Raw genomic sequence first — 27,980 nt, forward strand, 5'->3', positions numbered from 1 at the left:
TTGGTCTCTCCTACACATTTTCCATCTGGGCATTTGGTGCATTGGATGAGTTATATCACATTTCTGGAGGTGCAGCTGTAAGATCCTGGGATGCTGATGGCTCTGTTGTGGGGTGCAGTAATAGTGGAGGTGGTGGAGATGTGTTGGCAGGTTTTACATTTCTTGTCATGGCACGGTCTGGATCCTTTTGGTGTGTTCTGGGCTTGAGGAAGTTTGCTTCTGGTGATGAGGTTGGCGAGGTTTGGTGCTTGTCTGAAGGCTAGGATGGGCGGCTCTGGGAAGATCTTTTTAAGAATAGGGTCTCTGTCTAGTATGGGTTGCAATTTTTTGAGGATTTTCTGTACAGGTTCAAGGGAGGGGTGATACATCATAACCAGCGGTGTGCGATTTGTGGGTGTTTTTCTTCTGTACTGCAGCAGTTCTTCACGTGGTATCCAGGTGGCTCTTTCAAACATGCGATCTACCTCTCTGGACGAGTGCCCTTGCTGGGTGAAAGCCTTTTTAAGATTGGTGAGGTGGCAATCCCGGGTGTTCTCTTCAGTACAAATGCGGTGGTATCTGAGGGCTTGGCTGTATATCACAGCTTTTTTTGGTGTGTTTAGGGTGATTGCTGGTTCTGTGCAGATATGTATGTTGGTCTGTGGGTTTCTTGTATACTGTGGTCTGTATTTTACCCTTCTGGATACTGATCATTGCGTCTAAAAAGGAGATGTTGGTGCTGGAGTATTCTAAAGAAAGTCGGATGGAGGGATGGTGACTGTTGAATTTCTGATGGAACTCAGTCAGAGATTGCAGGTTCTCAGTTCAAATGATGAAGATGTCATCGATGTATCTTAAGTATAGCAAGGGTTTGATGGTGCAGTTCTTGAGGAAGTCTTCTTCCAGGTGGCTCATAAAAAGGTTGGCATACTGTGGGGCCATTTTAGTGCCCATAGCTGTTCCCATCATCTGGAGGAAGTGTTGATTATTAAAAGTGAAATTGTTGTGTGTGAGGATGAAGTGTATAAGGTCAGTAATATATTTGGGTCTATGTTCTGAGTTGTAATCTTGTTCCTGTAGATATGTAAGGCAGGCTTGGATGCCATCCTGGTGTGGGATGTTGGTATATAGCCTGGTAACGTCCATAGTGGCTAGGAATGTGCTGCTGGGAAGGTGGTCTATGTTTTTAAGTTTCCATAGAAAGTCTGTAGTGTCTTGTACAAAACTTGCTCTGTGGGTGACAAGCGGTTTTAGGATGGATTCAACGAAACCTGATATTTCCTCAGTTGGGGTCCCATGGTTGGATATGATAGGTCTGCCAGGGTTCCCTTGTTTGTGGATTTTAGGGAGCATGTAAAAAGTCCCCGGGTTAGGTAGCGGGGGGATCAAGGTCTATAGTTTTTCTTGTAGTCTTGATGGAAATGATTTGATGGTATTGAGTTTTTTGGTGAAAAGGGGAGTAGGTTCTTCTTGTAGTTCTTTGTAGTAGGCGGTGTCAGAGAGCTGTCTCTTGGCTTCCTTTATGTAATTCTCACGGTTTAGGCTGACTATGGCTCCTCCTTTATCTGCTGGTTTTATTACTATTTGGTGGTTAGATCTTAGAGATTCTATGGCCTTTTTCTCTGGTATAGAGAGGGTGTTGTGGTGGCGCGTGTTGCTGATTATTTCATTGTTCATTCTTTCCCTGAAGCAGTCAATGTAGCGGTCAAGGTTAGGGTTTCGTCCACTGAGAGGTATCCAATCTGATGTTTTTTTGGGGCTTTTTGGCACTGATCCTTTCCTGAATGTTGTCAGAGGATGAGTTGTTGTTGGGAGTGGGTTCAGTGGCATTTACATAGGCATGAAATGTGAAATCAAAAAACAAGCTGTCAAATAACTCTAATGGGAAATAATAGACATCCCATCACCTAGTATTTTTAAGCACAGACTGGACAGAAAACACACAGAAGTGCTTATTTATGCTGGCAAAGCCTACATAACAAATTGGAGAAACATGGGCTAGACCAAGGGTTGGTAGAATGTGGTATGCAAAGGCATTTTGCTTGGCACTCGGGGCATATAGTGGGGAAGGAGCCAGGGCTGCGCTATCACAACAAAGATTGTGCCCAGAGGTATGCATGCACTCACTGCCAGCAACAAGCTGGGCTGGGGCTCCACAGATTTCAGTGCAATGGCATGCAGCCTCTCAGCTGCCTATAACAGCCAGCCTGGGCTCTGGGCAGGCCCCTGCTGCCTGCCACAGAGCCCAGGCTGCTCGCACCAGGTGGCCATGAGGCTTCAAGCTGCTGCACCAAAGCCTGCAGAGCCCTGGCCCAACTCATTGCTGGAAGCAGGTGCATGCACACCTCCAGATGGACAGCGTGGAAGGGGCTGTGCTGTGCTGCCACAACAAGGATTGGGTCCTCTTATGGTTCTCCTGCTGTCCACCCCGGCATGTCAACATCTTACAAGTCAAGGTTGGGGTGCTTTCTGTCCAAAAATACTGCTGGCCCCTGGGCCAGACAAAACTACACTAAAGGTGGATAGGCAATTAACTCAATAGCTTAAAGCAAAGAGTAATTATAAATTAAACCATGTCAGAATGACAGGAGGTTTGAAGTGGAATCCCACACAGGGTTCTGCCCTGGGTTTGCTATTGTTCAATTTGTTTATTAATGATTTGGATGCTGGGATAGAAAGCTTGTTTAGCAAGTTTGCAGGCAACACGAAACTGGGAAGGACAGCAAACATGTTGAAGGACAGAAGTGCAATTCAGAAGGCCCTGTTAGCTGGGCTGGAGCTAACAGGATGAAGTTCAATGCTGACAAATGCAATGTGCTACACTTTGAAAGATAAAAATAAAAAATACAAATACAAAATAAGTGAAACCTGGCTGGATGGCAGCACTACAGAAAAGGATCTGGGAGTCTTGGTAGATCATAGATTCAGTGTGAGTCTACAGTACGATGCTGCTGTGCAAAAGGCAAATGTGGTTTTAGGATGCCTCAATAGAAGCATCAGGTGCAGGACATGGGAGGTGAGAGCGCCTATTTACTCGGTACTGGTTAGGCCTCATCTAGAGTATTGTGTGTGGTTTTGGGCTCCACAATTTAAAATGATGTGGAGAAGTTAAAGAGGGTTCAGAGGCAAGCCACAAAAATGATAAAGGGCTTGGAACGCAAGCCATACGAGGAAAGACTGAATGAATCTGCTCAGCTTGAAAAAAGGGGCTTAACAGGGGACACGAGAGCAGTCTTCAAATACCTGAAGGTGCCATAAAGAAGAGGGAAAACAATTTTATCTCTCTTGCTGCAGAGAGTAGGACATGTACCAATGACTTGAAGTTGCAGCAAAGTAGTTTTAGATTGGATATCAGAAAAAAAACTTCTTCACTGTTAGAACAGTAAGGCAGTGGAATAGACTGCCTAGGGAAGTTATGGACTCTCCATCCATGGAGGTGTTCAAGAAGAGGCTGGACAGGCATTGGTCAGGGATGATCTAGGCATAGCTATACCTATGTTCTATTATGGCTATTTCCCATGCTTTTGGGCTTTACTGGTTGTCACATGGGGCCAGGAGGGAATTTTTTCTCCTCCTGCTGCTACATATGTCAGGGGTTTGGGGGGGGGGGGGGGGGGAGTTGTTTTGTTTTTTTAAGCTTTCCACAGAAGTATTGGGGCTACCAACAAAGCCGGGAGTTTTCATTGGAGGTTTCTGGCTACAGGGTCTTGTTCTTCCTCTCAAGGTCAGACCAATCTCCATATTTGGGGTCAGGAAGGAATTTTATGCTATATTCAGACTGGTACAGGATGTAGTTTTTGCCTTCATCTGTAGCAGAGGGCATGGCCTTCTTCCTTGGATCTCTCAAGTGTATTTTAACAACCTTTGCAATAGCAGAACATTTGCCACCATAGTTCCCCTGCTTTATCTATGGCAGATTAGGGTGTTTAGTCTTGTGGCTGTGTTAAGATTGACTGTATAGTTTGGAGAAGAGGTTAGACCAGGGGTCAGCAACATTTTTGGGCAGAATGCCTAAAACACTAGCAACCTCACCTTGTAAGATGTTGGCATTCTAGAGGCAGACAGCGGGGGAGCTGCAAGGGGCCCAATCCTTGTTGTGGCAGCACAGCCCTAGCCCCTTCCCCACCATCAGCCCTAAGGTGCACGTGACAAGCAAAATGCTTTGGCGTGCCACACTGGAACCCATGCCAGGGGATGCCTACCCCTGGGTTAGACAATGGATTGGTACCTGATAGTTCAGTTAGGGAGGATCCAGCCTTAGGCAGGAGATTATTAGATGACCTCTCAAGGTCTCCTCTAGACCTGCATGTCTATGATTCTGTGATTATTTCTAAGGATTAAACTGCAGAAACTGCTGATACAGCTATATTGGCAGAGCCCTCTAGTACAGTGATTCTCAACCAGGGAGCTGCAGCACACTGGGGTGCCTTGAGATGCTTTCAAGAGTGCCGCAGGATACCACACAATGTTAGCGCTGGTAGGTGTACAAATATGATTTGTAAGACGAACCCGAAGATTTCAAATAGGAATCCATAGCATTAGTTGTGGTCTTTCTGAGCTCACTGCAACAGAAAAATTACTCCATTCTCTCTCAAAAAATAAATAAAAACTAAAAATTGGTATTTTCCAAGAAGTGCTGTAACAGGGAACCCAACCCTATTAGCTACAATCCGAGGGAGGACAGGGTTTTTGTAGCCTGCAGGAGCTAGTGACACTAGGCAGCCCCAACAAGAAAATAGACCCGGAGGTTAGAGCCTGTTAAGGACCCTGGGAGGGTGCAGGGCAGGAACACCAAAGCTCACTAGGCCAAGTAAAGGCAGCTGAGATAAGCTGCAGCAGGGTGGAGGATAGTTGATTATCAAAGAGGATGGAAACTCCTGTATGTGGCTGGACAGCCAGCTGACAGGAAGGGGTGGAGCTCTGTGCAACACAAAACCAGGGTCTGGGAGCTAGCTGAGCAGTCTGACCCTGCAGACAGCAGATCTCCTGAAAGAAAGAGCTTCAGGAGACAGAGTGGCCAATGCCCAGGCAGTCCCTGAGGGCTGCAAGGAGAAAGCCAAGGGATGCTCGGTGCATGTAGTAAGGCCAAGAGTCAAAACAAGGTGACTTTTTGGAAAGTAGTTTGCTTGTGTTTGTAAGTTTGACAGTGCTCAACACTGGAGGACCACGTTGTGGCTGCAGGAGTGGAGGAAGCCATGGGTGGAGTGCCTGAGGGGCACTTTCTGCTACTGCGGCTGAGACCTAGGAAGCCAGGCTCCAAGGCAGTGGACATGGGCTGAAGAGTCTCAGCCAGATAAAAAGGGCTATAGCTCAGCCCATCTTGGGGCCCAAAAGGCCCAATGTGGAGCTGGGCATAGAGGTCTGCAACAGAGGAACCACTGAGAGTCATCTGTGAGGCATGGATGTAACTATGGAGGTGGTTGGAAGTCATGATTCTAGCCCGTAAGGTGACTAAGGCCCTCTTAGGGAGGGAATATACCTGTGGAGTGAGGAGAGAGGTAAAAAGGCACCCAGCAGTAGGCCACTCTGAGTTTTACAGGCAACCTTCCCTTTAATATATTTAACAACAAGTCATAGCAGGAAAGAGATAGTAGACAGAGAAGGTCAGGGAACACGGACAGCCCAATCAAGCTAGTAGAGGCCCAGGAAGGGAGATTACCCAAACCTTTCACAGGTGTCCTGCATCTAAAATGGTTGAGCACCACTGTTCTAGGGTAAACACAGTGTACTCCACCAGCAGATTTTCTACCAGCACATAGATACTTTAAGCCAACAAAAGTACACTTCTGTCAGTACTGCTGCATATATACCTCAGGAGTTATTCCATCACAGAACTTTGCGCACTCTACAGCCAAAACAGCTAAGCCGGCAAAACTCTGTAATGTAGAATAACCCTAGGACAGAGTGGGAATATTGAAAAACAAACAATCAAAACAATGTAACCATGGAACAAGGACTTACCCTAATACAATACCTTTTAAGGATTTCAAATCTGTTAGCCTGCTCAACTCCAGATTGAATCATGGAATTCCCTGCCCTGAGACTCATGCCCTGTCAATCTTTTATTCCTCCTCTTATCAGAGTAAGTATTTCCTGATCTGGCTTTTGATCCCACCTATATGCTTTTGATGGTTTCTTTCATGTTATCTCCCCTCTCCCACCACGTGTTTTGCAAACAATGTTACCAAATGAACAGACAAACTTTTTCCCTATCAGCTTGCTTTTTCAAACTAATCTCTTACCCTGGATCAGATCCAGGTTGTGGGGCTCCTTGGGGGCACTGGTAACAACCCTATAGCCCCAGATTCTGTGGCAAGCTCTGCTCCCCACTAGCTCCACCCCGAAACTGCCTGGCCCACTAGGCACCCCCACAGGCTGGCAAGAAGATCTCTATGGACCAAATATGGACTTAGTTTGGGGAGTGGAATGGAAGTGTGGGGGGAGGGAGATAAAGATACCTTGGGGCAGGAGAGGTGGAAAAGAGAAGTATAGGGACTTGCTCTCTGACAAATTCTCAGGACATTTTCCAAGATAAAAGGATATTTTTAACCTCACTTCTGCTGTTACCAACCACCATGTTAGATTCTTAAAACTAAGTAGAAGATAAAGGATCTTCTTGCACTCCTTCCTTTGTTCCCTACCTTCCAGGGTGAGATGAATACCAGAACTGAAGGAAACATTTGGGTTCTCAGACACAAGTAAAATTGTGTGTCGGGTATGACCTGGGAACACTACAAGAAATATTTCATGATAAAAATACACACTTTATAGATTTCATAGACATTAGGGCTGGAAGGGACCTCAGAAGATCATCAAGTCCAGCCCCCTGCCCAAGGGGTCATAGGATCCCAGCAAGAAAAACAACCAGGTTTCTCTTGAAGGTGTTCAAAGTAGGTGCTTGAACCACCTCCGGCAGCAGGCCATTCCAGACCTTGGGGGCTCGGACAGTAAAGAAGTTCTTCCTTATGTCCAGCCTGAAATGGTCTTGCAGGAGTTTATAACCATTCGATCTCATCATCCCTTGGGGGGCTCTGGTGAACAAACGTTCCCCCAGGTCCTGGTGAACACCCCTGATAAACTTATAGGGGGCCATCAGGTCGCCGCTGAGCCTGCACTTTTCCAGGATGAAGAGTCCCATGGCTCTCAGCCTCTCATCATAAGGTCTGTTTTCCTGACCTCTGATCATGCGTGTGGCTAATGCTATGTGAAAGCATTCATTTAAACATCAACTAGGCCAATCTGTTTTGCAATCAAAGAAAAACAACACAAAGCTTAAACAAAACCTTGCAGTGGATACCAGAACTTGACTCTGGCAGTCTTGCAGGGCATGACTGTATCACCATCTTGCTTTGGTTACACATATGTAAAATGGGGATGCTCATCTACACAGGCCTCACAGGACTTAAATTAGTTTTTGAAAGAACTTCGGCATGCTTAGCTGTAATATGCTGTACAACAAGGGCTAAGCACTTTTACTGAAAGGCAGTTAAACCCAACATATCACAGTTACTTCTAATAACTTATTTCAAAGTGAAGGTATCATTTTCTTTTAAACTGTAATACTTGCTATCAGAGTTTAAAGCAAATTTCTACGCTTTCTGAGCTCACTGCAAGAGAAAAAATTACTCCACTATTTTTCTCCAGTCAAAAGATAAATAAAAACTAAAAATTGGTATTTTCCAAGAAGTGCTGTAACAGGGAACCCAACCCTATTAGCTACAATCCAAGGGAGGACAGGACTTTTGTAGCCTGCAGGAGCCAGTGACACTAGGCAGCCCCAACAAGAAAATAGACCTGGAGGTTGGGGCCTGTTAAGGACCCTTGGAGGGTGCAGGGCAGGAACACCAAGGCTCACTAGGCCAAATAAAGGCAGCTGAGATAAGCTGCAGCAGGGTGGAGAACAGCTGATTATCAAAGAGAATAGAAACTCCTGTATGTGGCTGGACAGACAGCTGACAGGAAGGGGTGGAGCTCTGTGGAACTGCATCTTTTTCAGGCTCTGCATCTTTTTTGTAGGGCTGGAAGGCCAATGCTGATAATGAATGGAATTTAAAATAGCAGCTGGGCAGAAATTTGCACCAATGGTGCTTATGTGTCTGCCCAACGCTTGGCAAGAAGGGGCACAGTTTAGGGGATACCTGTAGGTCTCCATTTGTTTCTGGGTTTCCAGGTAGAGTATTTTTGCCCACAGATCCAAGTGCAATCCTTGCTGTCAAGGGAGCAATTGCTCTTTTCAAAATTCTTAAGGCTTTTCCCAGAAAGAGAGAGAGAGTTTTTTTGTTTGGTTTTTTTAACCTCATTTGTGCCATTACCATCATTTTAGGTGATATACCTTTCTTGTGAACTCCTGTTTTGATTACTGTAGTATAATCCAGTTGAGCTGGTCTCAAAAGCAATATAATCCATATTTATATAAAGATCTCCTTCCCTACCCACAAGGTAGCATCAGCCTCAGGAAACATTACATTATCACTCTGAAGACTACACAACATCTTGCTCACTTCCATGTATAAGTCAAGATTTTGAAACTGCTCCAAACACACAGAGTCATTATGGTCTGGGTCCTAGCTTAAGACACCATGGGCACATCTACACAGGCATTTTTAACGTGCATTAAAGCATCACAAAATTGTGTTATTAATGTGCATTAAAATAGACTAATGCGCATTAAGCGTCACTTAAAAACCAGGGGTGTTTATACACGTGCTCTGGGAGTAGGGAGGCTTTAATTCGACTGGTTCTGAGAGCTGCTCTAAAGTGTCCAGAGGGTTTCATGTATCAGCGTCTCTGCACTTCAAAATGGTGGCAGGGCGCTTTATCTAAAGCTTGTTTGACAGCGAAGACAGGAACATTTTCCTAATACCTCACAATGGAGACACTAGATTTAATGCGCATTAACTAAAGTGCATTGATGCACATGTAGAAGCACCCCATTTCTCCCATGTTGCAGTAGTTATGATTGGATGGGACCTTCTAGATTTCACTGTTTGGGGCCTGCAAAATTTGGTTCTACAACCAAGGCCTCTGTACATATCTCTCTTTCTCCCCCCCCCCCAACTTTCATCTCTATGGCTAGGAGATCAATGACTATGTTTACAGCTTAATTGCTAGACCAAAAATTTATGGAAAAGAAATCAAGCACTATTCTATTTTTTCTGCATATCTGTTCAGGGACCATGTGCTGAATATACTTAATAAAGCTAAAGCATAAATAAAATATTTACCTATCAATTACCACCAGAGGGTGCTATATCAATACTTATTTAAAAAACAAAATTATGTCTGCTTTGGTGAGAGCAACTCAAAATGCATTCCTTAGAAACATAACCACATCCTATAAGGAGACAATAAGTCAATGCTCATCTGCAAGTAGCACTATAATTAGACACTGCAAAGCAGAAAATCAACAAGCAACCATTCTAATCAGGAATAGATCAATAAGCAAGAGACTGTCAAGTGACAATTTAAAACTGAAACATCCTCTGGATGCATTTTACCAACTTGACCTTTTCGTGACTGCAAAGCAGAACAGACTCATTGCTAAAGCTACCTTTTCCTTTAGCCATTTTGAAGAGTGATGAATAGTGCTTGAGATCCTAGAAGGATATATATATCAGTGATTTTTAGCCAGGGTGCCAAAGTTGCCTTGGGTGCCTTGAGATCCTTTAAAGGAAGCTGCATGGTATCACAGTGTGTTAGGAAAGTTGGATATGCACACGTCTCACAAGATAAATGCAGATTTCCCATAGGAATCCATAGTGTCAAATTATCCTGACATTTTGTGGTCTTTCTGAGATCTTGGCAACAGAAGAATCCCTCTATTATTTGTCTATAGCCCAAAAATGAGTGAATACTAAGAGCTGGCATTTCCTGAGGGGTTTCTAGGAAGCTAAAAAAGTTGAGGAACGCTGATAAAAAGCATTACTATAAGAAACAAAAATTGAAGAGACTAGTAAACTTTTAGTCTGTTCCTCTAAAAAGAGTCAAATAAGCATAATTTTCATGCAATTCAAAAACAGCCATTTAAATGTGAACTGCAAATACAACATGAAAATTATATTTACTCAAGTGCCATGTGCTGAAAGTTGCAGCCAAGCAGGTTTAAAAAGGAACATTTGAATCTTAACAACTGACATTCTAAAAACCAACATTTTCAGATCCTTCAAATTCCCACTAGTTAATTCCAGCTCTGCTGTGGTGTTCCTGAAGGCATCATTTTATACTGTATACATTAAAAATTGCAAGCAGTTTCCAGAACTTATCACTTTGAAAACCACACCAAGCAATACTTCAGTGAACACCATTCTCCAACACGGCAGTTTCCCAGGTTGTCATGATATGGAATGATGTATTCTGAGACTTTCTACAGATCAAAGCAAGCAAAGTACTTGGGACACAACAACAGAGGAATGCTCGTAATCTCTGTTGCTTGTGTGATTTACTTGCAATGCCAGAGCCCCCAGCTTCAAATCCCAAGGAAACCCAACAGGAATTAAAATGAATGTCTTGGGACATGATGGAGAAGACTTTATCAGAAGAAGACTTTAAATCAAGACCAGATATTTTTCTAAAAAAATATTATAATACAAGAGACAAATTAGGGGCTTTAAAGCAGGGATTATTACTTCCATGGCTCATGGGATACAAGACTTTCGATTAGACAAATCACAGCTCTTTCTGGCCATAACATTTATTAATAGGCCCTAGATCCAACAAACACACCTTCATAAGCTTAACTTCATGCACATGAATAGCCAGAAGAGACTACTCCTAAGTTAAGCACATGAAGAAACAGTCACAGGACTGGAGCACAAAACACCCAGCACACCTCTCAAATCTGATATGGCCCATATAGGTACAACCTTCAGTTATGCACGTAAATATCATTTAAAAGTTATCCATTTGACCACCTCCAATTATATCAGTTAAACAGTTAACCAATAGCTCATACCTAGTTTAGTGACCTCTAGCAGGAATGACCCTGGCCTCTTAACATCTTCACCATGTGCCCAGCACTGTGCAGGCCCCAGGCCACTGGCGGGAGACTGAAGGCAGGGGGACAGCAGGTGCACTTGAGCCCAGCTGCAGAGTCACAGCTTCCCTTTGCCCCCATGGGAAGTGGATGGGGCTAGTGGTGGAGCTGGGGCTGTGGATCTCTCCTGTGGCTGAAGAGATTGCCATAGGGAGGGAGGGAGGTGCCAGACCCTCAGAGGGGTCAGGCAGGGTCTTCCTACCACAGCAGTGAGAGTCCCAGTCTCACAGTGGGTCTGCCCAGCCCCTCTGTAGCAGTGGGGCCTGGGCAGGGTGACTGGCTCCCTGCACCTCCCGTTGCACTTCTGCCACTGCAGCCTGGATCTGGAAGGCTCCTTTGTGCAGTTGGCCTGGGTCCTCCCCAGATCACCCTGGCAGCTTTTCAAGTTCATCCTTGATGTGGCTTAAATAGGCCAATGGGTCCTATGAAACTGAGGGCTTAGGTCATCCTTGACCAAAGGCCTAAGAAGTGTTATTTTAAGAAACCTACTTAAATCTCAGTGAGACGAAGGGTTTTTTGCAGCCTGCTCAAGGCATGAAGAGCCAGTTTCACAGGCATCTTGCAGCAGTCCCATCCCTTGCCACTGATGGGTGAAGAGGCCCCAGCAGCCCTGTCCTGCAGTGCTCACTGGTGGAAAGGCAAAAACTGCATAATTAAATAGCAAATTCCACAGAAATATCATATAAATTACTGTATTAAATTTAAATAAAAATCTCTGTATTCCAGTAAGCATTTGGGGGGGATTGATTACATGGGAAATTGCAGCCAGTGCCATTTTTGGGGGAGACTGCTGTTTATTGCAGTTTCCATAAAAATCACTAACTCATAATTTTAGTAGGTTCCTAATTATTCTCTCCCACTTGCTGGATACACTACATTGAGATGTCACTCACAACCAAATATGCAGATCTATAATCTTAAATTCGCCCTTCATATATTAAAGAGTAAAATAGTTAACTGTTAACTCTTATGTTACTTTGATTGGATATTTAAAGTGACACCTCATTCTTAGTTACACATATTGCCCGCACATATATATTCCAACCTGTCAAAAAGGAAAAAAAATATATATAATACTGTAACCTAAGTAGGGGACAGACAGGGCCAGGGGCCTGTAGATAAAAATAGATTGGCATAAGTAAGGTATTTCTTAAAGCCTGGTGACCAGAAAATAAAACCAGGTGAATGTAAACCAGTAGCACAATCAACTTCACATGCACAGAACAGATGGATTGTCCAAGACCATAAATTACTGGAAAAAGTGAAGTACTGACCACTGCAAAGTTTCTACCACATCCGAACCCCATTTTCCATATCAGCAAACAGATATTAAATGCCAGTTAACAGGAAGTCTTAAATGTAAAGAACCTATCAGATGTGGGCATCCTGAAACTTTCTGGGTTGAAGAAGTGCTAAAGTAGAGACCAGATTTATTTGCCATTCTGGAAACTATTACATGAGGTCAAGTCCAGATGGTCAAAACACCAGCAGTAAAGGCACAGCACCTAGCCCTATGCGAGAAGACCATTCATTGGCAGTTTGCAGACCACAAGGAGGGTACCAGAGACTTCATATTCTCTATACAAAAGGAGGAATTTCCCCACTGTGAGAGGGAGCATGCAGGTCCCAGCACTATGCACTCTCAGAACTGCTGAAATTAGCTTTTCATTTATCCAAATTGCTGATACAAATTCAATCCAGGTTTAATACGAATGAATATTATTGCCACCTACCAGCTATTTAGTGTCTTACCTGAAATTATTTTGGAGATCTTACTCCAGTTCCCAATATGTCACCGCATCACAAAGGAATGCAGCTAGCATGAATGCTGTTTCAAACACAGTGGGAAACAAATTTGCCTTGCCCATAACCCAGCTGTACTATTCTGGGAACTGATCTTGGGGGGAAAAAGCAGGGGGAAACAGGTTTTTATTCCCCAGGATCCTCACTGCAGAACCTTCCATATGTTCTGAAGTAACACTCACAAAAATTAAACAAAAACAACTAAAAACACTGTTGTAACTGTAATAATGACCTTAGCCTGACCCTAAAGTACACACATGTCCTCACATCTAATATTAAAATCAGAAAAGCACAACAGGGACAGACAGTGTTTCACTTACACATGTGTGGTACCAACGGCACATCAAAAGGATCACAGGAATCCCTTTAAATGCTAAGGGGACTGTAAAATGAATGGGACTGCAGAAGACGACTTATTTTAAAGAAGAATATTGTCCTCCGACCAAAGAGGGAGGGGAAAAAAAGACTCCATAGTGAAGTATAGAGGAGTGAACGGAAAGAAACATCAGATACTTATCTCCTGCTTGACTTTGAGTATATTTCATATTTATTAATAAATTAAATAATATAAATAATACTCTGCAGAAACCTTTTTCCCCCCCACCTTAAGAATCCAATCTGTTCAGGGCTGCATACATTTCAGCTTAGAACTAACAAACCCACTAAGGAAGAGAGGGGGAAAGGTGCTAACGCCACAACACTTCCTACAAACACTGAAACAGTCTGGGTTATACAAGTGACTGAAGCATAGCATGAAGATACCTCGAGGCCAACCAACTGGAGTACTGGTACCACTGTAGCCATGGTAGTTGGATTTCACAGCCTGGGCTAATTTAACCTCCTACAAGGCAGACATATCATTTGAAACATTTCTTTGTGCCCATTAGCAGGCCCACACCACTACAATTTAGTTCACTTGGAAATACTGTCTAAATCAGGGATGTCAAACATATAGGCCACAGGCCAAATCCAGCCCACAGACGTGGGTCATCCACTCTTCAGTCTCTCTCCGGCTGGACAACTTCCAGATCTACCTCATGGCACTTCTTGCAGTGACTCGTATTGGTGTGGCCAGCACACACGAATTAAGGCTGCCACTTTACAGTGTCCTGCCACAGATTTGCATGCTTAACTGTTTTTAGAAACTGGAAGGACAGAAGCAGCATTAACCCTATGGGGTTGGCTGTTCTGGCAGCTGCAGCAAGAAGCCCCATGGGCTGAATCTGAAGGTCAGTCACCCAGTTTACAATAAGTCCTGCTGTCCAGATCCAGCCCAGCAACATATTTGAGCCTGGTGTCACTGTTTTAAATAATATGCTGTTAGAAGACTAGAAATTTCCTATACTGCTCTTATCACAATAGTATCTGAGCATCTTTCAGCAGGATTAAGGACCAATCTACATGGCAGTGTAGTCGGGTATAGAGACATATGGCAGAGCTAATCATCTTGGAAGGGGTGTCATTCATACTAACACGTTTATACTGCTAGCTCAGAAATCTGTCTCCGCATGGCACTATGTTATGTCAGTTGGATGTACTCTAAGCAATGTAGTTCATTCTTCCTCCCTCATCTGCTCCTCAGCACATAGGTTCAAAAGTCGAACCAGTAAATGGCAATATTTTGAACACCAACACACATACGTATGATGGAATAGAAATATATGTCTATGAACCAAAACTATACACTTCACACATAACCTCTGAAACGAAATTATGCCAGAGTGATTAATTGCCTGACATTCATAGATTACTGCAGACAGGAGTATACCAACTAAAAAGGGACAGTTATAGCAATCATGGTTATGAACAGGAATATGGCATTGCTACAGTACTTATGGCTGTAACCAGAAATTATTAAATATTTGTGTAACTAAATCAAAGAAAATAAAGCAACCCTGATACTAAATATCCTATTAAAACTAGAAAAATACTCAAGTCCCTATAGAAGGTTAATGTTCAGCAGTTGACATAAAAACAGAACAAAAATAAGTATATTTTCACATCTTTTTGTTCTTAGAAGTCTTTTGTTCTTTGTTTAGATTTATGATTTGCCATGGGTAGAACTGCACACATTAACTGTACATTTTGGGTTAACTGTGCCCTTTTGCATTCTTCTTTTTAGATGACTTCCTGTTGTATTCAACTAAACTTGTTTAGATTTCCAAGACTTCTTCAATATTTTTGCACAATATAGCATAGGTTGAGTATTAAAAGTGCCTCCTTTTCTGCAGGCATAAAATAAGTCATCGTCCATTTCCCCCCCCCCCCTTTAATAGACTTACTTCCAACAGAACTCTAAAAACTAAGGGTAGTTGTTCATGTGCTCCAGGAGGCATTGGGGGGGGGGGGCAGTGATGGGGGGACCTTTAATTAGAGTGGCTCCAAGAGCTTTAGTTATACTGCCCCGCCACCATTTTCAGCATGAGGATGCTGAAACATGAGACGCTGGAGTCCGCTGGAGTACAGTAATTTCCAAGCTCCAGCAGACTTGATTAAATCGGGTCTGCACCGATGTGCTGTAATTACAGCACATTGGAGCAGCCTCGATTCACGTGTATAGGCACCCTATGACCCCAGCTCTCCCATAGTTTTATGCTGTAGCCTGTTGGGAGTTTATTTAGCAGAAGAGGTGAGGTAGTAGGGGAAAATAAAGCAAGAACAGTAAGGTGAGAGAGCTTTTCTTTCCATACGTTCCACCCAAAGTAATGATGTTCTGAACACAGGATACTGGGTGTAATGCCTGTTCAGACAAACATTTGACACCAGCAGCAAATGCAAGATCAAAAAACCCTGCAATTACCATTATATTAGCAGGTGGTAGAAAACATGCAAAAAAGCCAAGACAGAAAAGAGATGGTACAGAAAGGGAAAAGAGATGAGAGACTAGAAAGGAAGGAGCTGCTGCCAAGTCATAAAATTCCTCCAGACATCTCAAACTACATACTCATTCTGTGACTGAAATTTAATTCAAACAATTCAAATTACAAAAAGACATATAATTAAAGTACTTTATAGATTATAATTAGGGCAGATTGGCTCTCCTTCACATTCTAGTAAAGCTGTGTAAGCATGCAAATACTGTTATGTACTAAAATGTCTCTAGGGTACTTAAATAATAATTTTATCAGTAAATATAGCTATAGAAACTGGACAAGCACTATACTGTTTGCTAGAATAAGAAGTGCTGGCAAATTTTCTACAAAAAAAAGTTACTGATTTAAAAAAACCTCTCTAAAATAAATATATATATATATGCGCATGCTGTGTGTGTGTGTGTGTGTGTGTACATACACATATGTAACATGTATAAAAATATATATAGTGTGTACACACACACACACACACACACACACACACACACACACAGCAAAGCTCTGTTATCCAGCACCCACGGAGAATGGGGGGTGCCGGATAACCAAATATGCCGCTTACCTGAGAGGCACCTTTGCCTGGTTGGGCAAAGACTCCCCTCCCGTTGCGTCTGGTGTGTCAGTGTGCCAGGGGACAGGCACAGCGCTGCCCCTCCCCTGACGTCAGTGTGCTGGGGGACACGGAGGGGGGCCCCTATGCAGGCTGCTTTGCCATGGGCCATGGCCCGAAGTGGGACTCAGAGGCACCAGAAGTTCCTCTTCTGGTTTTGCTTTTGCCACATCGACTGGCATGCCAGTTAATGCAGTGCCAGATAACGCAGCTTTTACTGTATGTATATATAAATTACATAAATACAATGTATATAAATTTTATAAAATTACAATGGGAAGCTGGATCATAAAAAAAATGAGGCAAATAATTGTTTTACCCTCTAGATAAGTAATAATAGGAAAGCTCAGACTGAAAATGTAAATCTATATGGATATAACAGAAATTATAAAAAAATCATTCCATAACTATCCAAAAATAGCTACTCTATTTTTTAAAAATTGTCTAATGTAAATTAATGTTTCAAGACTTAAAGCCATACACTTTGTTTAAAAACAACATATGGACTTAATACAAATACATAATACAAATACACAAAAGCTAAAACTACAGAGAAAGCAGGAAGCAGCAGTTTAACTCCTGATTCATCTCTTTGTCCTGTAGTGCTAGATATTTATTTTTAAAAATTAAAAAAGCAGAGTTTTAAATTTGACAATAAAATTGTCCACGCAAAACAAATGGGCAACACCTTACTATAATTGCCTGCAAAATGAGTGGGGTGAAGCGGGGAAGCATTCTATTAACTTTTCCTAAATAATTTAACTACATTTATCTACAAAATATTTTAAAACTTTCTTCAGTCAATCACACTGATGATATGTGAGCATCACTGTGCTACACACACTGCTGTATCAGAGTGTAGTGCTGCTGGCCAAGACTGGAGTAACCCTTTAGTGGGCCCTAGGCAAACAAACTCATGGGCCCCTACTTAATACTGTATATTTATATTACTTTTTTTCACTCAATAATTATAATATGTAAAATAAGCACAACTGGGCTCCTTCTTCACTTAGGGCCCTAGGCATGTGCCTAGTTTGCCTATGCATGAATCCGACCCTGCTGCTGGCACCTCTTTTGTCTTATCTTCTCTGCCTTAGAAGTCCCACAGATCATTCTTATGAAGCCATTCTCTTCTATCAGCTCAAGCACATAAGACATCCAAAAGAGCAGTACCCCCATCAGGTCTCCAGTACCCATAGAAGAATGTATGTGACTGGGTATTTCTATGAAATAATGCAGCCCGATCCACCAATTAAGATTGTTTTAATAGCTACTAGACTTTAAATGAGGAGTGGGCAAAATATGGCCCACAGGCTGGATCCGGCCCACCAGGTCATTCTACCCAGCCCAAGGGATCCCTAAAAAGATTTAGAAAATTAATATTTATCTGCCCCTGCCTAGCGGGGACTTCTGGCCTGGGACCATGGGGCTGTTTGTAACTCCCTGTGTGGGACCGGGAAATTCAGGTAAGAAGTAGGGGGTGGGGACAGGGGAGAACTGCAGGGATCACCCCAGTCTGCAGGGTCTGGCCATGCAGCCAGGAGCCATGTGGTGTAGAGTAGTCAGCTGGCGGGTGGGCAAGAAAGTGGGGGTCAGGGCAGGGGAGTGGAAGCAAGCAGGCATGTGGGAGTGCACAGCCTGTGCCAGCACTTGCAGGGCCCAGACTGGGGTGGCAGGAAAGCAGAGCACAGGCTGGCAGGAGTCTGTGGAGCTGGGCTGGGCTGCGCCAGCAGGGAGAGGGGTAAGCTGGCCCAGCTCCATAGAGCCCCTGCAGTCCAGGACCCCATGCTCCTGCTGCCCTGCTCTAGGCCCCGCCAACGCTGGCCCCAGTTTCTGCCCAGCTGCTGCTGCCGCTCAACCCCAACAGGTGAGCCAGGAGCTGGTGCTGGGCCCAGGCTGAGCAGCAGCAGGGAACAAACTGCTGCTCAGCGCGACTGAAAAGCGACCGCTCCCCCTCCCATGCACAGACTCCTCCCACTTCACAGACCCCTGTGAGCCTGTGCCCCGTACTCCTACCACCCCACTCTGGGCCCTGCCAGCACTAGCTCCAGGGACATTGGTGCAGGCCCCACACTCCTGCTCACTTCTACTCCCCTCTCCCCCACCCCCCAACCCCACTACTTTCCCCACTTTTCTGCCTGCCTGCCAGGCAGGAAATGCATTTTTTAACATATCAATACTTGTGTGCAAGAACAAGAGTCAACAAAAGAAAGTCTACAGCACTAGATGTAAAATTTCAACTCCTTTAAATTAGATCATACATCTTTAAGATGACATCTCATCAAGCACAGACCTGATCTGGAAAAACGTTAACTTTCTCCCATAGTGAGAAAACAGGGTGAAATCCTGTGTCTACTTACCAATGAAGCAAATACTGCCACTAACTTAAAAGGAGCCAGGATTTCAGCAAAGGTCTTCAAATTGATATACAGCCATTTGTAATAAAAGGCAGAGATCACATATGCCATTCTGTAGTCCTGAACATTTTAAAAGCTAAAGTGGAATCTTAAATATCAAATATTAAAAAAAAATAACTATAAAAGGTAAAGAATTTTAGATGGAGGTACTTAAATCCTCCAGGATTTAGAATTTCTTAAGAATATTTTGGAATACTTCCCTGAAAACTCTTTAACAAGGATTCCACTTTCAGTTTATGCATTGGGGTTTGCTACATGAGACTCTTCTATAAGCTGAGAAATACATTACATCTCCCACAATAGTATTTGTAGTATAGTATCTTTGAAGCGTCATTAAAACAAAAGAATTTCAAAGTTATTCCATATCTCTCTAGATACCAGTTTGGAAAACTTTGACTGACACTCTTGTTTTGGCCTGGCTGAACTCAAGTGATGCTAGTGTGTTGGAATGATTTAAGTGGACAGAATGTTGATAAACCACAAAGCAGAAGGAACAACCTTATTTAGTAAGGCATACAAGGTACATGGACATCACTACTAACAACAAAAGCTCTGTGGTAAAGAAAAAAAAGAGCCTATTGCTACACTGGTAACAGCTTAAAATTCTGCATCTAGACTGATTTTTGGGAAAAAAAAACAAACAAAAAAACACACTTATAAAATGTATCATTTGCAAAATAGAGACCTAATGCACAGCGCCTTGACATTAAGGATACAGTTTTACAGTTGCCTCTACATACCTGAAATGTAAAACTGCTCTCACAAAATTACACTGTTAAACATAGGTAGACATTTCAAGACAAGTAGTTATAGTATTCAAACTACCTTTAATAGCTGGAAGAATTGTGCACCAAAAAAACCAAAATGTACCATGTAAGCATAAACTGCATCTTTTCCAAAGACCATGCAAAAGTACATTCACTTATCTTAGTTTTATCATGGTATGATATCCCCAGGTTTAACAAACACTGACATTACACAGAAATTACTTGATGAAATAATTATCAATAATAGCTATCAAGTATTACATAATTTATCAACCACATTTTACCTGGAGATTTTCTGTTTGATCTTGACTGCATCAAGTAAGACTGACGTGGTAGTAAAGGTGATGATGGCAAAGACATTGAGACTCCTTTAGTCAAGTTCATTCTATACATATCCTCAGGTACAGGCTGATTTCCAATAGGAAAATCTGCATTTTGACCAGATGCTACAATAACCGGTACAGCATTCTCTGGGCAGGAGTCACCTGCTGAAATAAAATATGTTTTGTCATTTATCAACTGCATCAAAATATAATGAGGCAATTTACAATGAAAAACAGCTATCCAAAACAGAAGCGAACATTAATTAGATGAGGTACAAAAACCTACCGGTCTATTTTTATTATGTTGAGAAAAAAGACAAAGCCCACAAAGAAGCGTAATGCTCCACTAGTTAAGCATCCATAAAAAAAATACTTAGAATAAGCAAGCAAGCAGATTTTTTTGTTTTTTTTGTTGCAAGGGGAAACCTAACTTTTTTTCTAAAAAGAACATCTTTTATATTTTAATCTTCTGTGGCAAAATTATGTCCATATTAAAAATGCAAACATTTTTATAGGTAAAAACATATTTAAGGATTGCTGCAATGCTTGAAAGCCCTACTTATTTGTTAAATTGTGACTGAATCAGAACTGTGTTATGGAAATCTTGCTGGATGGTCAACCAAATGCTAAAACAGCTTTCTAAAAGAAGGTTAATAGAAAGTGACATTCAGGAGTTCAAATTTGACCTTTCAGTTTTTCTGCTTAAATCTGTGAAGTCTGAGGCAAGATTTGACAAATAAACGCTTTTCTTCTAAAGAAAATTGTAAAGTGTTGTACAGCAGCCCAAAGACACAATGTGTTGTGCATCTTTTAGATGCAAACCTATTAAAGGGCAAGCCTATTAAGATTTCAACTGATCAGAAGACAGGATTTCTGTGGGTCTCAAGAGCCTGATTGCTCATAATAATGAAGTAAGACAGAAGGAGGCAGCCAAAGTATATATGTCCATATATTAGTTTGGCAGGATTCAGTCCCTTAAACACACTAATAGAGTTGAAAAATAGGTTTGCTATAGAAATTATCATTACAGAAATTATTATAAAATTACTGAAATTGTGAATAAAAGATTGATCAATTTAGGCATATAACTATATAAGTAAACAAGTCTGACAAAGAAAATAAAGTAAAATTATATATCATTTGACAAAAAGTAAGATTAAAGGGAAAGTCAAGAATAAAAGTTTAGCCCAAAGCTCATCTAAAACAGTATTTATTACCATGAGGTCAGAAGTAAAAGATCCTAAAAAGTAAGAATGAGAAAACACATGCACAATTTCTTTTCTAATTATGAATTTATTTGCATCAAGTTCACTTCCTTATAATTCAGGTCAAATGTTAATTATATGCAGATACTCTAACATCATGTTGTTTGTTCTGCATCTAGCCCTCAAGACCTTCAACTTCTTTAAACAGTTGTTTCCCAGAGCTTTCCAGCAGAAGTAATCATACTTGCATTAAGATAATCTTTAAAGCTCCCTTCCTGTTTCGTTTTATACTGTAAGTAAACTTTGAAAAAAATAGGAAGGCTATTTGTAGCTACTGAACTTTTTAAGAGTGCACATGAAAGCCAGGGAAGTTAACAGGCCAAAGTTTTAAATTCATATTAGTTCTATATTTCTGTAACAGAATGTCTCAAGCAATCCGATTCTTCTCTTATATTTTCCTGAAATCATTTTTTTTTTTAAATTATGTATAGGGATCTATATTTTATTTGTAGGAAGAATGAACTGGAAGAGGGGGTTGGACTAGATGTCCTCCTGAGGTCCCTTCCAACACTAATTTTCTATGATTTTAACTCCATTCTAGATTCCAGTTCCTCTTACTAAATCACCAATCCTAAACAAAAACTGCACCTTATACTCCCCAAAAGCAAGCTAAAGCATCACCTTCCAAAAGATGTGTGTAAGTCCAGCTCCTCACCCATCATTTGCAGTCCAAACATAACCAGAAGTTCATAGTGGGCACTTACTTAAAAGAACTGAAACTGAATTAGGTGTTAGCAGACTATCATTCCCCCCCCCCCCCCTTATTTTTTGGACAAAGGCAAAAAGCAAATAAGCAACATGTTAATACAGCTAACAGGAATTAGAAAATATTGACATTGTTGCTAAGTTTTTTGCTAGACATGTTACCAAGGTTGCAATTTGGAAACTGTGCAAGCATTCCAGCTGAAATGCTTGTGATAGGATTCAAAGAGACAACATTTACAGAAAGAAGAAGAAAGCACTTTCTTCTTGCAAGAAATAAGAAACAAAGAAAAGGTTAGAAGCCAGCTTTTTTTATTGCTGTGAAATAAGTAAAAAGTGTTTTTTATTCACTGCATTTATCTAAAAAAAAGTAACTGTTTTACTTTACCTTTGATAGCTTCTGTATTTTAATTAACATACTTAATATGAATTGTTATTAAATTAGTATGCTGGGGCTCATGGAACTCTGCTATCTTCAATGGAATCAGATCATAAATAGGATTTGGACACAACAGTAACTTTGGAAGAATGTTTAAAGCTTGTACATAGACCATACCATTTCAGCAATATTTATTAGCACTGATTACATCTCCAGTAAGTAAGCAATTATATCTGTCGGGATATAAGCAAAGACTAGAATTCAAGTAGTAAAAATCTAACAGCAACATGAAGTTAACACAGAACACCTTCCTTCCCACCTTAATTTTTCTCATGTAATAGCCTTCGCTTATTTTCATTCATAGATACATTTGTGTTAAGACACGAAGTAATTTTTTGCCATAACAAAATAGTAAATTTCAGAAAACATTCAAGGGACACATACCCACACAAATATTTCTCTTTCTTCAGTCTCCAACATCACTGCCACAATTAAAATTATTTGCCAGTCAGGCATATCTAGATAGATATGCATAGATATACATCTCCACAGATAATATATATCATATTTATGCAAATCCAAGATAAGTGACCCCCGTCTGGGAAAAAGCACCTCATATAAGATTTGAGTACTAATCTAGGACAGGCAGTGGCTCAGCTCCAAGCCACTGCCTCCCCCAGGCCAGAATGGCCTGTTTGGCAGGAGATGGTAAACATGGGCAGGGGGAGCGAGGAAAGACTCCGGGGTAGGTCTGCCCCCCTTGCCTGTTCCTACCCCCCGCACTCCCACCCTCTGCTGCCACTTCTCACTGACCAGCCCCAGCCTGGCCTCTACCCAGCTACATTGCTGCTGACTGCATGGAAGAACAGAGCTGCAGCAGAAGGTAAGGGGGGGCAGGCACAGACATGGGGGAAAGGGGCTGGGGACAGGCAGCAAGAGAAAAGCACAGGCGCAAAGAGGCATGCAGAAGAGGGTCACATGGCAGGGGGCAGGCAGCAAGACAAGCCAAGCACAGATATAGAGGGACAAGAGCCAAGGAAGCAAGGGGTAGGGTCTGGCCGCTCACCCCATGCCACTGCTTTCTCTGCCACAGCAGTGGTGGTGGGATGAATTTAAGGTGACCTTCCACTAATTAGTTTCTTTACATGGAAAATTGTAACAAAATTTATAATTTTCCATGTATAGAATCTAATTATTGGAGGACTTAAATCTGAAGTTTTCTTGGATTTGAGTAAATATGGTATATGTGCCCTGTCTTCTCTGCTTGTGTGCGCTGTTTCAAGTGCATTGCAGTATGACTAATGGGAATGGTTAGTTTCAATCACATGTCAATCAATCATTATGTCAAACCCACTGTGCCAATATTTAAACGTTGTATGAATGTATTGATTTCTAATCAACATAATGTAGCTGTTTGATTGTCCTCAGACAAATAATAACCCCTTGACAATCTACATATCATTTGAGAACAAACTGCTACTCACATTCAAAATTGCTCTGTGACCTATGCCACTTGACTTTATACTTAAATTTATATGCGTGTTGAAAAGGTTGGGCATTTGGAGAAAAAATAAAAGGGCACTGGGCAGATAGTTTGGGAATATGCCTTGCTGCTCCAGGTGAAGTTTGAAAGGAAGAACTTTATTCTGATTAGTTCTCTTTAAAAGACTACATAACAAACTACTTCTAATACAATACAGACAAGTAAGCCAAGTTAGTATATTAGTATCAGAATAATTAAGAACATCATTTACATACAGAAGGATAAATTAAAGATTTGGCTGTCTGAAAATACAGGCAGTATTTTCATAAACAATGTATATTTTATCACAGTTATGTTTGCCATAAACTTAACAGGCAAAACTGTCAAATCTACATGCAATGTTTATTCCATAAAATATTATGAAGCTGCAAATTTAGTTTGTTAATGCAAAACTCTTATAGCCATGAGATTTTGATGTACAGACAGATGACAAGAGGGACCCAGAATTAGTGCTCATTTGGGGTTTGCAAGATAATACTTGTTCACTTTCTAAAGACTCCTCTCATGTCACAGAGATCACTGTCAAACAGCAGTTCCTTGATGTACTCAAATCCCAGGCTATGCTCAGCAACCCTGAACTAGTATATACAGGCGATCCTTGCCATTCGCGGGGGATACATTCTCGTATCCCTTGTGAATGGCGAAATCCATGAATAAGGCACTGCGTCCATGAACGCTGTCTGTGTTCATGAACACAGTGCCCCTGGCAGCTGGGGGGGGGGGGGGGGGGGGGGGGGGCACAGCTGCACTGGCAACGGTGGGAGTCTGGCAGCAGCAAGCACAAAACTTCCAAGGAGCTCCTTTAAGTGTATTTAAGATGTGGATTTGGCATTCATGAATATTTGAAACTGCAAATGCCAAACCCACAAATAGCAAGGGTTTCCTGTATGGAAAAGTAAAATACCTACCATTTCATGATTAAATATAAAAAATAAACTACCATTTTTCAGATGCTGACAATAGGTTTACAGTTTTGGTCTCAAGTCCTTTAAGAGGTACACATCAGTCCAGGAGTAGCAAGACTGTGACAATTACAATTTTTCTAATAATGTCAGACTAAACCAAAAAAAGCTGCAGTCCTGTGAAATTACAAACCCTCCCCTATTTTGTAAGCCTTCTTATTTGTACACATTGCCAACGCCAGATAGACTCTGGCTAACAAAGTTCCATAGGCATCAATCACAAGGAACTAGAAGTCCTATTCAGTGGTCAAAGTAACCGTGGAAACTGTTTAACAGTTTTTAAAAAAAGCCTTGAAAATGGAACTCCATTTCCAATGACACAGGGATGCAGCTAAAAGGTTTAATCAGATTAGCATCTTTAAAAAGAGACCAAAGAGAGATACGAATGGCTGACTACAATATAATGATTTTGTAAAACTTATTATCCTTAATGCAGAACTTGAACTTTAACAGACCTAAGAGTAAATCCGTTATCTAATCCTCCTATTGAAAAGACAGGATAACTGTAGTGAAAAAATGTATAGGCTCCACAATATATTTCAAGATTAAACATGACAGAAAAAATATTTTACATCTGTGCCATTCATAAGCTCTAGATATTTACTTAGAAACCAAAACAATGCAAACTACTTTGGTAGAACATATGTAAGCTGGAGTGTACAGACAACTTTGGAATTCTGATTTTTACCATGCGAAGAGTAGTTAACCTAGTTTTCAAACAGTGAAGGTTAAGGTGATAACATTTACAATACTCTCTTCACAATTAAAATTTGGCCTGAATGCTTAGGAAAATTCTGAAGACAAAATAACCCACAGACTTTTCTGAACTTGTATTTTTAAGGCATCAAAGGAAAACCAAAATCGGCAACCTCTGCTGACAGGATATCAAGATTCCCAGGCAACATTACAAAAAAGTAAAAAGGTAGTAAAAAGATGCTGTAAACACTAGAAAACTTATTGAATCCTTTCCTGCCATATCATTTTAAAAAGGTATAATAGATCTGCTCCTTTAAAAAAGGCCCATTGTTTTAAAATGTTTTGGACTTGACATACAAACTGTATTAAGTTAACAGACTTAGTCTTTTTAAAATGATCATCTTTCCAAAGTACAATTGTCAAGAACTCTCGTTACGTTATCCTAAGGAGACAAACCAAGTGTCTCAAAAACAACACAGAAAACAGAAAAATGTACCCACATGAAAGGGACTAGCCTACCTTCAAAATTATGAACAGTTCATCCTATCCAAAAAACCAGTATTTAGATAAAGAATGACATGTTTCCAACCAGCATTTCACCAATGAGTTTTTCTTATGTTGCCATTTTAATAAAAGAGGCAAATCTCCTGTATCTTAAACACAACCGGTACATTGAAGACCAAAATTTTACATACAGTGAACATACATGAACTAATACAGGGTTGTCCTAAGCTAGATAAGAGGGCTACTTACTACGTGTTCATTTCTTTTATTCTCAGTTCCCTAACACATTACAATATCTCACTACATAAAAAACTCAATTTAGGGACCAGTCCTGCAAACATTAAAACCACGCAACAAGAGTACGAATGCTACAATGTTTGCAAGTCCACACCTTTTTACTGTAAGACCTCTGGAACAGAAATTTGCAATTTTCTCTCTGTGAAGCCCAAAATACAGTTTTCTGTGTTGCTTAGGACACTGCTGAAAGAACTAAAATACGAGAGGATAGTCTGCCTTTTCTGATTGAGTACTTTTTAAAGATCTTCTCATGTCTCTACACCACACTTGACCATTTTATTAAACTTTGCAAGATCTTTCACTGTACATGTACCTTAGAGCAGCAGGCATTGCAGCAAGTGTTGCATAGTCTGAGGCTCTGTCCTGCAGTCACAGGTGGTTGAACCAATGGTATACATAGCTCCACTTCTTCATTAGTTCCTCGGAGCATTCAACTCCAGTGCATAGGTGGTTGAGCCATCACCACCTTTGCCATGGTTCATCAGCCCCTGGTGGTAAAGATTTGGCCACTGAAATGTCCATTTTTTCCATTGTCAGCTATACTTTTCAACATCTTTTTCCGTATCTGTAGTCATGTCTCCTTGGGTGTGACATCGAGAGTTTGAGTGCTGGCGAGGAAGCTCCTGCATAACTTCAGTCATTTTTGTGCTGTGGGATGGTTGTACAGCAGGTGTCTCACATCTTCAGTTTGCCTTGATCCTGCTGACCACTGCTCTTCAGATGTCAGGCAGAGTGATGCCAACCAGCAGATGCATACTGTTTAGGCTGACAGGCTTCAGACATCCTGGGTGCATCTACACATGCATTTGCATTGCATTAAATTTACTATGCAGTAAGCAGGAATAGGCTGGAGTCTACATGTGCAGGCATTAAAGCACATTAACTCTGTGTCTGGTCTGATTTGGGATTAAAGTTAGTCACAAGTCAATTGACACACACAGCATTACTGCGCAGTAAAGCACCTACACAGTAGCTAATCTGGCATAAATGTATCAAATTTATGTCCAAGTCAGCAGAAGTTGCCATAGTTACTGCACAGCATGTGTAGACATGCACCATTACTGTGCAGTTAATGTGCACGTGTAGATGTGCCCCCTGGGGTGCATTGTCAGATATCATTCAGAATGGGGTCAATGTACGTTGCATGTACAGATCTTTTTTAATAAGCAACGTTTCTTTTAAAAAGTACATTGCACTCATGTTTTGATGTTTATTGGTTTCTGAGTTAAAATTTAAGATGTTAACATTGTCTGAAACCTGTATGTCTCTTTGTTAGGGCCCAAGAGGTTTAGAATCTGCAACAAGCACAATTTTGGAAGTCTTCAATTTTGGAAGTTTTCAGGACATACTACAAGATCCTTCTCTGTTTCATGTTGTTCAGAGAATAGGGAAGCTTCACTGCTTTTACTGGAGTTCTGTTATTCAAATATGTAATTATTTGTATTCTTAGTTTAAATGGTTGCTCCATTTAAAGTAGCATAAGTACTCTAATATATTTTTTGAAGTTATTTAACAGGGTAATCTAGATAGATAAAATGTCTTAAACTCCCAGCTGTCTCAAGCTAATCCCCTTTGTATGCTATAGTACCTTCCAATACCTGGGAAGTGTTTCTTAATGCATGATTATTCCATTGCTGATTTTTAAAAACGGATAGAGTAAAATCTTTCTGCTATTATTTTAAGCTGTTCCAGACCTCTTAATTTTCTATGCATGCAATGGACTTTTATGTTAGTCTTGTTTAGAAAAATTAAAACATTAAATGCTAACCAGTGATTGTGACAGCCCATCATTTAAAAACAGCAGCAAAATACTGGTGCTCATCCCAGTACC

The 27,980-nt window shown here is 41.3% G+C and overlaps 1 protein-coding gene and 1 long non-coding RNA gene across 7 annotated transcripts in view; one reads left to right on the forward strand and one right to left on the reverse strand.

Moving 5' to 3' along the window:
• Positions 1–27,980, reverse strand: part of TANC1 (tetratricopeptide repeat, ankyrin repeat and coiled-coil containing 1) — a 203,663-nt gene that overhangs the window by 100,173 nt on the left and 75,510 nt on the right. For 5 of the 6 annotated variants that reach the window (XM_019480246.2, XM_059727359.1, XM_059727358.1 and 2 more), the window contains exon 3: positions 19,763–19,966. In XM_019480246.2, coding sequence (XP_019335791.1) covers positions 19,763–19,966 — 204 coding nt within the window. The remainder of the gene's footprint in view (positions 1–19,762; positions 19,967–27,980) is intronic. The other variant, XM_059727357.1, reaches the window with a different exon arrangement.
• LOC109281358 (uncharacterized) lies at positions 22,891–27,968 on the forward strand. The gene is made up of 3 exons (XR_002087973.2): positions 22,891–23,030; positions 25,494–25,574; positions 27,426–27,968. It is a non-coding gene; the product is annotated as an uncharacterized LOC109281358 (long non-coding RNA).

The sequence above is a fragment of the Alligator mississippiensis genome, chromosome 4, assembly GCF_030867095.1.
Source record: "Alligator mississippiensis isolate rAllMis1 chromosome 4, rAllMis1, whole genome shotgun sequence".
In the NCBI taxonomy this organism is placed as follows: Eukaryota; Metazoa; Chordata; order Crocodylia; family Alligatoridae; genus Alligator; species Alligator mississippiensis.